The 13778-nt window shown below is 40.0% G+C and overlaps 1 protein-coding gene across 1 annotated transcript in view; it reads left to right on the forward strand.

Moving 5' to 3' along the window:
• Positions 1-12737: 12737 nt before the first annotated feature.
• The window catches only part of EPB41L3 (erythrocyte membrane protein band 4.1-like 3), a 176952-nt gene continuing 175911 nt past the window's right edge, over positions 12738-13778 (forward strand). The window contains exon 1 of the mRNA XM_012725842.1: positions 12738-12942. Within this exon, the coding sequence (XP_012581296.1) occupies positions 12888-12942 (55 nt within the window). The 5' untranslated portion in view covers positions 12738-12887. The remainder of the gene's footprint in view (positions 12943-13778) is intronic.

The following is a 13778-nucleotide window of genomic DNA, read 5'->3' on the forward strand; positions in this document are numbered from 1 at the left end:
GTGACTGCATGTATCAATTATTTATTCATTTTTCTAATAGCTGAATATTATGTCATTATATGGTTATGTCCCAGTGTATTTATCCATCGTCTCATTTAAGAATATTTACATTGTTTACCACTTTTGGTCATGATGAATAGGGCTCTTATAACTTCAATGTGTAGCTTTTTGTGTGTGGACATATGTTAGCATTTCTCTAGAGTAAATGCCCACGTAAATGCCAGATTGCTGAATCAGATGGGATGAATTTGATAAGAAGCTGCTAAACTTCCAGAGTGACTCTCCTGTTTTGCATTCCCATCAGAACTGCACGAGAGTTCCAGTGGCTTCCCATATTCTTATCAGCACTTGGCATTGTCGGTACTATTTATTTAGTCATCCTAATAGTTGTGACTCATGTGGGGTTTTAAAAGGTGGGAAGAAGCAGACACCCTTGGTGCTATCTTAGTTCATTGTGAGAACTAAGTTCAGTGATGTTCAGTGGAACATCATCCAGTATTGTTGGGGACTATTTTCCCATAACCCCCTGAGGCAGCTCTGGAGTGCCTGTCCTGGGGTGCTTTTGTCAAACTGTAAGCCTCTAAAAAAGCATGAGGGGAAGGAAAGGGCAGAAGGGGCAGCTATAAAGAAGTAGAGCAGTTTGCCTCACACCTCCTTTCTGGTTATGGTGCTTCTTTCTCCTATTCCCCCTGCTTCCTTCCCCCTAGTAGAAAATAGAGGGGTATTGCATGTTATTTCTGTTCACTCAAATTCATGTCAATCCCAAGGAGGACAAAACATATTTTACTTCACTAAACAGTGATGGAAGAAAAATAATTCTAGCAATAACAAATCAAAATAATCAAAGAATCTCTGCTTTTATACAGATCATCGAGCCACCTGCTGAGAATCTGATTAATGTCCTTGATGCAGGAGCCTTGCTCTCCTCACAGAAGCCTTATTTAGAGCAGCTACAGCCAAAACACAAGGAATAAGCTCTCCCGAAGTACGTATAGAATAGGAGGAGGACTAGACCATTCTTTTCAAAACACTGGAGCAAAACATGGCAAAATTTGTAATGTCGGAAATTGCAAATTAAAATTCAGGGATAAGGAAACTGGGCTCATACTTGCTATAGAATGTTACTCATAATTTTATCACAAGTTTGGTTGAGGCTGCATAGAACTAAAGAACTCTAAATGTAATTAAATGTGCCTAATGGATGTCCATATCTCTATACATCTAAAAAACCACATGATTTAAAAAATACATCAATTTACTTGCTTCATAGCTCTATGTTTTGTATTGTCAAGTCATAATGCCTTTGAATAAGAGATAAATAATGTACATTATTTTAAAGGAAACACTATCCTTCTTGATCTTTACAAGAGACTAAGTAAATGTATAGTAAGTTTTTCTTGAACTTTTGTTGAGTAAGCATGTGGGTTGTGAAGGCTTACCAGGGAATGAATTCTGATTTGGATTGCTGAATATTTTAACGGCTTCCTGTAACAATTAGCATTTATTAAAGGACACTGTAATGAATTAGCACCAAAAAATTACAGTGTATTTGAATTTGAAGCCTCCTCAATAGAGGAAATTGTAATCAATTTTTTATGTCTTTAGTGGTAATAAGTCCCTAGTATCATCTGCCTACTCACTTATTTATGGGAACATAGTGTGCCTACATTCCTCTAAGTGCAATACAGTCCAAGTATTCAAATATATATCACTCAAAGTAAATATACGTTTGCTGCTCTAAAGTAATACATATTTTATTTTATTTTGTTAAGTTATGGTTGTTGAGTAATGTTGATTTAAATCAAGCATCTGTCTCGGGGTATAGCTTTATATACCTACAAATGTATTTATTATTTCACCACACCCACCACCATAGTCCCAGTAATCCTCCATTGAACCCCTACTCTCCCTTTTACTCCTACCCCACCACATCCCACTCTGGTAGCCTCAGCCATAGTGCAGTGTACTCTTTCCATTGTGTTGTTTCAACATTCCCCCTCTGCTATCTACTTCTTCCTCTCCTGAATGTCTCAGATTCTGGTAGGCATTCAAGGTTTATCTTTGACTCTTTGGTTTTTGTATATTCCATAGGCAAGTGACACCATCCAGTATTTACCTTTCTCCTTCTATTTCACTTAACACAACCCATTCCATGTCATCCATGTTGCTGCAAATGGCACGAGTTTAGCTTTTTTGATCGCTGAGTAGTATTCCATTATGTATATATAACATACCTTCTTGATCCATTTATCTGTTTTGGGGCAGTTAGGTTGTTATCATATGTTGACTATTTTAAATAGTGCTTCAATCAACATAGAAGTTCAGATGTTCTTTCAAATTAGTTTTTGTGTTTGTTGGTTAGATACCAAAGAGTGGAATTGTTAGGTCATATGGCAATTCATTTTTTAGTATTTTGAGCAACCTCTACACCACTTTCCATACATTAACAAAGAAGTCATCTATACATGGTGTTGGGAGAGGTCTACCACACCATGTGGGTTACCTCCCTGGCAGGGAATCAAACTTAATGCTGCAGTGGCTGAGGATAGTTTCATAGTGCTGCACTTTAATCCCTGCACCATCAGGGAAAGCCCATGTCCACATTCTTGAAGGTGTACTTTAAAAAATCTTTGTGTTGGGCCCTCCCTGGTGGCGCAGGGGGTTAAAGCACAGCACTAAGAAGCTAAAGCCACTTCCGCATGAGTTTGATTCCCGCCTGCCCCAGAGGTGACCACATGGCATGGCAGACCTCTCCTGACCCACCCACTGCTCCCCTCAGCAGTGTACTTCGTCGATCTGCCTGTTCTGCTTCCCGCTCTGTCTCTGGTGAATCCTCTCACCCTCTGCATCTCTGGCCTGTACCCCAGTTCTGTATGAATAAATAAATAAATCTTAAAAAAAAAATCTTTGTGCTTACAACTTTTGTCTCTTTCTTGCACCTTGAAGTACTGGAATTCCTGGGGCCCAGGCTGTGAGCCCATTCTGACTCTAACTGACTCTTGTGGGTCATTCTGCAAGTTTATGGGCCTCACTCACAGGAATTTATAGGACTCCTTACAACTCCTGCCAACATTAGATTTATTATTTTAATTTGTGTGTCTTGGTTCAGTAAGTGTGAGATAGTACTTTATATTTATTTAAACGTGTTGCTGTCATCTTCTGCTGTCATGTGAAGCTGAATATTGTTTCAAAGTGTGTTCTAGTGCTCACTTGTGTGCATTTTACTCTTGTCCAAGTGAGGTTAGGTTTTATTTTAAGGAAATGAAGCAGGATTTTTATGTTGAAAAGGTGTACATGTATAAGACAGAAGAAGTTATTGAGATAATGTAGCTGTTTTTATTTTAATCTTAGTTCTCATTTTCATGTCATACAGAATTATTTCAGTAAACCTTTCTTAGATTATAAAAATAGAAAAAAGACTAGTTCCTTCCAAAAATTTTCTTATTTTTCCTCTTTCTGTCCCTTTTAAGCTTTTTTTTTTAATGAATTCTGTATCTTTATTTATTTATGCATAAGAACTGGGGTACAGGCCAGAGGTACAGGGGCAGTGAGAGGATTCAACAGAGGCAGAGTGGGGAGCAGAACAGGCAGATCAATGAAGTACACTGCTAGGGGAGCAGTGGGAGAAACCTGAGAGGTCTGCTATGCCACGTGGGTCACCTCCAGGGCAGGGATCGCACTCTCACTGGGGTGACTGTGGCTATCTTGCAGTGCTGTGTCCTAACCTGTTGTGCCACCTGGGAGGGCCACCTTTTAAGCTTTTATTGGTTGTGTTTCCATCATATGGAAATTATTGTAATCCCTCATCTGTTGAATGCCTCATGTGGGAACAGAAGGCCAAAGGGAAAGGACGATTGCTGCAGTTCTCAGTCTACTCTGCCAGTCTTTTTCCAATTGCAAGCACATAGCCATTTGATTGACTTCTGCCCTTCCTACTTCTTTCTGAAGATTCCTACTACCTCAGAGTTTCATGCAACTATTTTTTTTTAAGATTTATTTATTTATTCATACAGAACTGGGGTACCAGTCAGAGATGTGGAGGGTGAGAGGATTCACCAGAAGACAGAGTGGGGAGCAGAACAGGCAGATAAATGTAGTACACTGCTGAGGGGAGCAGCGGGCGGGTCAGGAGAGGTCTGCCACGCCATGTGGTCACCTCCGCCATGTGGTCACCTCCGGGGCAGGCGGGGATCGAACTCATGTGGGTGTGGCTTAAGCTTCTTAGTGCTGTGCTTTAACCCGCTGGCCACCAGGGAGGGCCCTCATGCAACTATTTTATTATTACTTGATCTGACAGGGATATTGACCTGATCTGGTTTAAATTTTGTTTTCAAGGTATTTAGTCAAGTCTAATGAAGTAATTAAATGTTATAAAGCAAAATATGTAGTATATTCATATTTACTGAGGTAAAAGTTAAGATATTGCTTCTGCTTCTTAAGGAACAGAGCTCAAGAACTGTGAGGATTCTGAGCATATCAAGTAATGTCGATTATAGATACATCAGACACAGAGCGCTGAATACAGACTCTGTTCTTCCAACACCTGCCTGTAAATATGTCATGTTGTCAGACTTCTTGGAGCATCTGAATAACCAAGCTGCCAAATAATTACCTTTGGAAATAACTTAAATTGCCCTACCTACAGTCCTCTGTACATACAATGTTATTTATCTTAAATACATAGTACCACATAGAGAAAAAAAATGCTACAATACAACTCATGATATTTTAGAAATTTTACACTGCTTTTTTTTTTTTTTTTCCACAACATATGACCCTGGCATCAACCAACTCACTTCTCTGCCTAGAGTACCATGGTCAAATAAGTGATTTAAAAAAAATTGTTCTAACTGAACTAGTAAAATAAGGAAAAAAAACTTCACTAACTTGATTTGCAAACATATCAGCCAGCATCATCTCAGAAAGTAGAGACTGAAATGTGCAGGGAATTTTGCAGAGGTATCTAAAGAGGAACCCCCATAAGGAGTGTTGAGGCACTCAAGACTAGAAGAGTGGGGAGTCATTACCCCCCTACCTTGAGATGGCAGAATTGGAGGCTGCAATGAACTGATTTAGAAGAGACCATTAACAAGAACTGGGAAAAGAATCTGCCACTAGCAGACAAATAGCAGCTAGTAGGGAGGAAGCCTGCAGAGGAGACCCGGCCTCTCCCTAGTTCCTCTGTCCTGATGATTTCTTCAGTCAGCCAAAACCAAACCAAGCGAGAGGGTCAGGCAGAGATGAAGTGTAGAGAGGCAGACAGACCCTCTCTGCCAACTTCCTAGCTCCCAGCGGAGCAGAGCAAGGGAAAGTGGATCTGGTCCCTAATGGAGAGTAATTAGCGTGGTTGAATTTTAAAGGTGTCTGTGGAAATCTGATAAATATGTGCAGCTGAGTATTATACTGTTAAATCATTTATTTCTTAAATAGATCTGTGCTTGCATTACATGTTTCAAAGATGCCTATTTAAGATCTTTTTCTATTATTTGAGTAGAGGAACAAGAAGACAGATAATCACATGCTGGCAGTAGTTTTAGCACCACTGACACGCTGTACCCACTTCCTGCTACTTAAAACCGCATATTCCAGTCAGGAGAAATCAAAACAACACAAACTGAATAAAAATTAAAATGTGGCCACTGCACCCGGCATATTTATTTATTTTCCTTTCTTTTAAATTTCAGTTTGTGAGTCTTCTTTCTTGAAAAGTATCACACAATCCCTGAAGGCATAAAAGGATCATTCTATTAATTTTGGGGAAATTGCTCCCTTCCCTGTACAAGGCCACCATTGACTGTACAGTACGCGTCACACAGGCCTGCAGTCCAAGTTTCTGAGTCATCGTCTCATGCTGAACTTAGCATTATATTCTTTTCTTTCCCCTTTAAGTCAGCCTTTTCTTTGAAACTGTGTGACTTTGGTTTTAATTTGCTACAGATTTTTACTTTGAAGCAGATGAAATACTGTGATACTTTGAGATGTCTCACCCATCATAGTTGCAAGTTATTTTCATATATTTATTGATTCAAGGGTGAAATTCTTCCTCGTGACAGAAGGAAGCATAAAATATTACTCAGAAAAGATATCTAACAGTGTTGAACAACTGTTACATGCCACAAAATCTCTTTCTCTGTACTTTATACTTCAATTTAGTTCACAAAAAAATGTTGGAATAATTTTTATAGGATAGTAGCTACAGTATCATATATCTCTGATCTATAGATCACATAGAATCGATCTGATATAGGTGCTAGTCTGGCAGAGCTGACAGGAGAAATCTGAATATCTATGAAGTGAAGCAAATATTTAAGTTAAATCTTCTTGTCTCCCCAATAAAAATTGGAGGATTTACTAATGTTAAACTCAACATCATGCAAACAGAGACTCACTTCTTGCACCACACGCTGAATGCTTCCAGAGCACACCTGCTTCACATAGGGTAGCATGCTATCCCAGCAGATCCATTGAAGATATTTTTGATCTGCAACACATAAGCCCTGATTGAATCTAGGAAATTAAGCACAATAGTTCACCAGTTTTTCCATACCCTCATTTCCAGTGGCATTATGGAGACTACAACAAGACATGCCATGTTGGAGACACATGGAGTAAGCATTTACTAGTTATTTCTAGAACCCTGTTCCTTAAACCAGTTAATCTGAAAATTTCATAGGTATTTACCTAAGATACTTTACGACCACCCCATCAGTTTAATAACAGCTTTTCAGGTGTAAACACTATCACATTAAATATATGAATCAGTCTCACATCCTGATTTCAGAAATGTTGAAATGTTCAGAGAAAAACACATGTTAGAAATGAGGAAATAAGGAGTAGCTTGTGACCTAATTTCCTTGAAGGGAACTTTTTCCCTGTAGTCAGCTATATCCAGATAGTTTTCTGAAAATAAAAACAAAGTCCCTCTGAATATCGACTTGTGCTACCCTTGATGACCAGCTTAGCTGGGGACTCAGGTAAATGGTCTGGGGTGGCGGGTCTTCCCAGGTTGGTCCTGAGTCAGGTAGACCTGGATTAATAATACAATTCTGCAACCCTCTCCAGACCTCACTCATGCAGTGAGCAGAGAGGTCTGTCCTGGGAGGCTTGGTAAGCTCAGGGATAATAAGTTCCATGCCCAGCTTGTGTCTGGACTGTCAACTCGTGAGTTCTACAAGGGTGGTTTGATGGCGTGATCTATTTGATTGCAGCCATTTGGGAGGCCTGGGCATTAAAGACCTTAATATAGCAAGAAAACAGTATCCCCTGCCTTGACCCTCTGCCTGAGGGTCAGGAATGTCAGGAATTTCAGAAATGTTTTCAGATTTTCCTTTATTCACCAGTTTTAATCACTAGTGTATAGCAGGTGTCCCGGCATGTTATTAGTGTGTACTGGTATCTGCCTGCTCCTTGCCTGCTGATCTGGCTCCGTGCAGGGATGTCAGCTGTGGCTCTTTGGGAAACCCTTCCCCTGCCCTGCTCACACTTCCATGTCTGAGCTGCCCAGTCTCCGGTCTCTCTCCCAGGAAGTGATCTTGGCTTGCACTTATACTTTCACGACCGCACCTGTACTTCCACGGAACATTTAAGTTTGTATGAGTTTAAAATATTTAAAGTGGCGCTCCCTGGTGGTGCAAGGGGAGAAGTCTCAGCATTTTGAAACTACCAGTAGCCACTGTAGCATGAGTTCAATCCCTGGCCGGGCCAGGCCAGGGAGATCAATCCCTCTGATGGGATTGATCTCTCTTGTCCCATCTGCTGCTCCTAGTAGCAATGTATTTCAGTAGATACACCTGTTCTGTTTTCCACTCTGTCTTGGGAATCCTCTCACCCCCTGTACCTCTGGCCAACAACCCCAGTTCTTGTATGCATAAATAAATTTTGAAAATAAAATAATTACCGTTTCATTTCAATGCTACTTCCAGCTCAGCCACAAACTACTTCTATAGAATTAATACGTCACTTCTCTAAGACTTGGGTTCCTCCTCTCTGAAATAAGAGCTGGAATTTCTCTTTCCTTTGCTCCTTTCCTGCGCTGATACTTTCTGTGTTAAAACCATTTTGGTAGTTGTAAAAAATACCAAGTTGCATTTGTTGTATTTAGAAAACATTAGTTTTAGAATCTACTTAAACATATACTGTTTAGCATTTTAAAAGTAAGCATCTGTTTACTGTTGGGAGAAATTAAATCGTAAGCTCCAGATGTGATTCCATTCTCTGTGGAAATACATATTTAAATCACAGATCTCTAACCAGCCTGGAGGCAGCTGCCAAGATTTCTCTCTGCCCACCATCCCCATTTGCCTTTACCTGATTTCTACTCTTTTTTTTTTTTTTAAGATTTATTTATTTATTCATACAGAACTGGGGTACAGGCCAGAGATGTGGAGGGTGAGAAGATTCACCAGAGACAGAGAGGGGAGCAGAACAGACAGATCGATGAAGTACACTGCTGAGGGGAGCAGCACCGGGCGGGTCAGGAGAGGTCTGCCATGCCATGTGGATCTCCTCCGGGGCAGGCGGGGATTGAACTCATGCAGAAGTGGCTTTTGATTCTTAGTGCTGTGCTTTAACCCGCTGTGCCACCAGGGAGGGCCCCTGATTTCTACTCTTTATGGGATGAGGGTTTTGAAGTTGCACCAGCTCAGCAAGTCCTCCTCCTCTATGTTTAGCGCTCTTTCCAGCCCATACTCACATCTCAGCCTCTCTCTGCATTTCCTCCCTGGAGTATGGGCAAAATCTTGTGACTATGGAGCCCTCTTGCCTTGGGGCTCAACTGAGAACTAATCCTGACTCCTTTGGATCTGAAGCCACTAAGGGAATTCAAGCAAATTCTCTAGTTTGATGTAAAAACTCAATGTACCAAATCTTTCTTTTTCTTTTTTTCCTTTTCCACCTCTTCTATGAAATGTATAGGTGAAGAGACATTGTAGTTTTAAAAACAAAATTTTATGTTCTTAAGACTTGAGTGACATCTGATGCAAGGCTGCAGAATTCACACGGTGTGTGTGAGTGGGGTAAGGAGGTCCCCTTCACTTTCTCCCTAGTGGCCAATTTATCTGGTTCACATATTTTAGAGATTCTGGATTTGAAGAGTTTTTGCATTTTTATTTTTGGTTTGCACATCTAGTCCCCCTTCCACTCTTACACCCTTCCCATTTAGTCTCATCATTGAAAATTGTAACTTATTTATTCTTTTTATTATTACTGAGAGTCTCTAGTCTCTTTAAATCCATGTGCTTGCTACGTGCCAAGGGGAGAAGGAGCAGTAAGAAATTAATAATCGTTAATGAACTGCTAGAATTTCTTCTATGTATGTGTGTGTGTTTCTTGGTCTGTGTATGACTGAGTATATGTGCATAATGCAATCTGTAGATATGTGTGTATACATATATGTCTATGCATGTGTACCTGGTGGGCCTCTCGGTATAATCTGCATGAGTGTTTCTCTACATGTGTGGCCATGAGATATAGGGCCTGTATCTATAGATGGTGTGTGTCTACACACATGTATGTATGCATGTCTGTATATCTGTGTACAGATAGTGTGAGTATATATCTAAATAGGACATATCTACAGTAAAGTATGTATGTATACATGTGCATCTGTACTTATGTGTACATGTACACACATGTGTGTATCTACCTAAATAAGTATATGCCTGTACATTTGTATTTTATTAATGCATACATACCTATACATCTGTGTACATGTGTGTGTTTATTTAGCCATTAAGTGTTTGGCCAATGAAGCAGAAGAGAACTGGGTTCAAGGCTCTTCTATTATAACTGTATGACTTTGGGAAAATTTCTTTTAATCACTTCACTTTTTTGTTGGAAGTAGTAATTCATGCCTCATGGGTTACAGTGAGGTAAAACTATGCAGATAGTGGGCCACCCTAGTGGCACAAGGGGTTAAGTCTCAGTATTATAAAACTATCAGTAGTTACTGCAACATGAGTTCAGTCCCCATCCAGGAAGCTGGCCCACAGGCACAGCAGACCTCTCCTTTCTTGCTCGCTGCTCCTGTCAGCAGTCTATTTCAATAGCTCCACCTCTTCTGCCCCCCATTCAGTCTCTAGTGAATCATCTTACCATCCCACACCTCTGGCCTACACCCCAGCTCTTGTATGCAATGTAAATCTTTTTTTAAAATATGCAGGTAGTACTTTGGCTCATAAGCAATTGAAAACATTCGTTCTGGTCATTACCTTTATCATTATTTCTAATCCTTACACCTTGAGGGCAAGATATTCTCCTCCAGTGACACAGCAGCATGTGGTGGGTCCCTCTGTATATTGCCCAGAAATGTTATTCTGATAATATTTTTCCTGCTTTTCTCTACTATCTGAAAAAAAATTGTTGATCATTCCTGGTGATGACCTGTAGAGAAGGTCACGCCCACACGTGATGGCATGTGGGGGAGCAGGTTGCCCTGTTTTTGTGTCTATAACATGTGAGAGCAGAGTGCCCTGCCATGAGGCATCACTGGCACAGTGTGGCACCCCTAGATGTGAACCTTTAACCCATCACTATGTGACTTGAGCCAACTTGATGTTTTTGTCGGCTTTGGGTGTTTTCAGGATCTCCAATGTACAAAAAAAGGACTACAAATCAACCTTGGTTAATGATACACTCAAAGTATTCCCTCTTTGCTTACTTAGCTATTAGACATTTTAAATAATGCAATAAATAACTATAAGAACACTTACCCTAAACAAATGTTAGGATTTTGAGAGTCACCTGCATCTAAGCATTTGAACATTTCACCCTATCTCTACTTAGTTGACCTCACCGGTGTTTATTATTCTCTTACTTTCCTTCATATGCAATTTTTTTGCATCCATAATAGTGAGAAAAAGAAATCTTTAATTTTGATTGTTCTCAACTTTGTAAAAAGGACAATGTTAGTTCCAATCCTTTGGAAATAGCTTTTTATTAAGGAGATTCATTTACATTGTGATATGTTATGCTACATTGATTTTGTTCCATTGTCTAATATTCGGATATATACTGTAACTTAGAAACCCTCCTGTTAATGGGCATTTGGGTGCTTTTAGGATTCTGCTGTTGTGGGAAGAATGTTGTTGATCTTAGCTCTTCATGCACATGTGCAAGAATTTTTCTTGAGTAGAGTTAGTATTGCTTGGACACAGGATGTATGAATGTTCAACTTTGGAAGATAGTAGTACTTGCTTTCTGAAATCAGTACCCCAATGTTCACTCATTGCAATAAGAATCCATATTACATCAACACTTGGAATTGTTATATTTTTTATCTTCACGCACTGAATGGGCAAAAAAAAAAAAAAAGTCTTTTGATTCACATTTCCCTAACTGATAAGGACACGGAACACCTCTTGTTCTGCCAGGAAATGCCTATCCACATCAATCTCTGATGATCACTTTTGCCTGGGGCTGTCTGTGACTTTCTTCCTGGTTTGTAGTTGCCCAACATATTATTTGATCATCCTGTGTTTCTTTCAGCATCTGCAAAAATGGGGGTGTAGTGTTCATAGTGATACTGAAATGTCAGGTTTGCAGGCCTAATCTTCCAGCCAGGAAGGATCCCAGGCTGAGGTTGCAGCGCTGAGTCCAGGCTGCTAGACCGCCATAGGTTGGTGTCTCATGAAGTCATGAAGCCGCAGCAGGACCTTTTGCAGATGCTTAGGCAGGCCAGGCGAGCAGGAGAAAAGGACCAGAAATAAAGTGGGACCCCCAGGCTGGTGGAACCAAGCCAGGGAGGGGCACAGGAGCTGACCTGGAGTCATGCCTTAGGGAATATATCCCTTAATTCCCTAATTATTCTAGAGTTCCACCAATCTCTTTGTGATTGGTTAGTTCTCTGTAGTCTTACTCACTGTCTTAAAATCTCTGTGCCCCAGCCCTGATCTTCGAATCCTTTTTCTTTATTGTCCTTGTTCTAGAATGTCCAGTTAGGTGCTCCTGGACTTGAGGGCCTTTCATTGGTCCCCTTTGGAATTTGTTGCCTTATTTCTGGAGCCTCCTTTAACTCTTCTGAAGTCCCTGGAGGTGCTGAATGACCCCTAACTTCCCTTGGTTGATTTTAGGATTGAATTACTGTATGCATACACTGACATACAGCCTAACAGCCTGTCGAAAAATGTTAATTTTCTCTTCTCACTTGGCCCTGCTCCATCTAGAGTCTGTTCAATGTGATGGCTTTGTTGGGATTTACTTTACTTTCTCAGTAGAGACTCTCAGCTTATTGGTGTGGTTGCTGTAATCCTGGAATGATTATTGTGTTTTAGGGGTTAAAACAAGTTACATGAACTCACATTCCTTTAAAGAAAACATAGTGAAAGAAAGAAGAGACACGTTTCAGTGGAGCCTATAGCAAAATGAAGGAAAAAGACACAAGTATAATTATACCACTTTGATCTCAATAACCCTATCTGTAGATGTTTGAAGTGTTTGTTAATATGAAAATTGAGAAAACTAAGAATGTAGAAGGTATCCATAATTAACAGAGAATTCCATAACAAGCAGAGAGTTTGATGCTGACGCCTGGAAGCGGATAGTCATAGGAAACCTGCACCACATCAGGCTGTCTGTGTGCTGCTGCTAAAAACCACTTCCACAGCACTTTGGAGAGTGCTGCACAGTCATGCAGAGAAGCAAAGCGACACTGGCAAGTAGGAAAAATATTCGGAGCAGAAGCTGAAGGACACCATCAAATATCTTGCAGTGATTGCTTCCTGCTCCTAGCTTGATCTTCTAGGGTTGAATTCAAGAGTCTATCTGGATGTGATAGGGAAGCAATTGCTTCTTCTACCTTGGATCTTTGTATATTTCCCTGAGAATATTCCTGGAGGAGTGGAAGCCGGAATGTCAGAGCTACAGTAACTTTGGAATTGCTGCACTGCAGCATGCCGTCTGTCATCTGTCTCTATCTGTGTTCAAAGTCCCTCTTAGGATTTGGAGGTAAATTTTTTATATTCCTAGCAGTAATTTAAGCTTAAAAGAAAGGACCACTTTTAGTGATTTTTAACTCTGATTTTGATACATATCTAAGCAAGTTCACAGATAATTCAACCAGAAAAATATGGAAATTTTCTCTTGTACAGGATACCTCTTTAATGTTTGTTCTTTCCTGACTTTTCTATGCTAGCTTTTCTCTTGTTTAACTCCGGACTGAAAGCTTTGCTTTTCACATTTTAGTAGGAAACTCAGGAATGGAGAACAGATGGGGTTTAACTACTGCAACATCTCACCTTTCCTTTTGTCCTTCTTAGCCCAGGCCAGTCATCAGAAATTCTTTGCTCCAAGGACACATGGCTAAAAGAATTTGGAAACAGATTTTAGTTGTGATGGCAACTTCAATTTAGGAAGTGGTTAGGCGAGATGCTGGAATGCTTTCCAAAGACAAGAATACCATGTACTTATGCTTAGACTTTGCAATTCACAACTTGTAATTCATTTTTTATCACAAAAAAATAATACTGAAGTATAATTTGAATTTATATTGTTTAAAAAAAAGGGGGGGGGAACCCACTTCATTAAAACAAAGATGATACCTACACCTTCTAGGACTGAAACTGCTCAGAAGCCAACCCAGCAAACCTATTTCCTGCTGAAGAGTCTGAGGAAGGTCCCTCAGGGATTTTGCCAGACTTTAGGAAAAGGAATTTCAGTAATAATTGCTATTCAAGATAACTAATTAGCAAGGCTTTTATAGATGTAGAAGTAAGAGAGGTTTTCCTATGCCTATTCTCTTGCTGAAAACTTTTGACCTTGATATGAATTTAACAAAGTGGTTC

This window comes from Condylura cristata, unplaced genomic scaffold (assembly GCF_000260355.1).
Source record: "Condylura cristata isolate star-nosed mole 26May11 unplaced genomic scaffold, ConCri1.0 scaffold00016, whole genome shotgun sequence".
Taxonomy (NCBI): domain Eukaryota; kingdom Metazoa; phylum Chordata; class Mammalia; order Eulipotyphla; family Talpidae; genus Condylura; species Condylura cristata.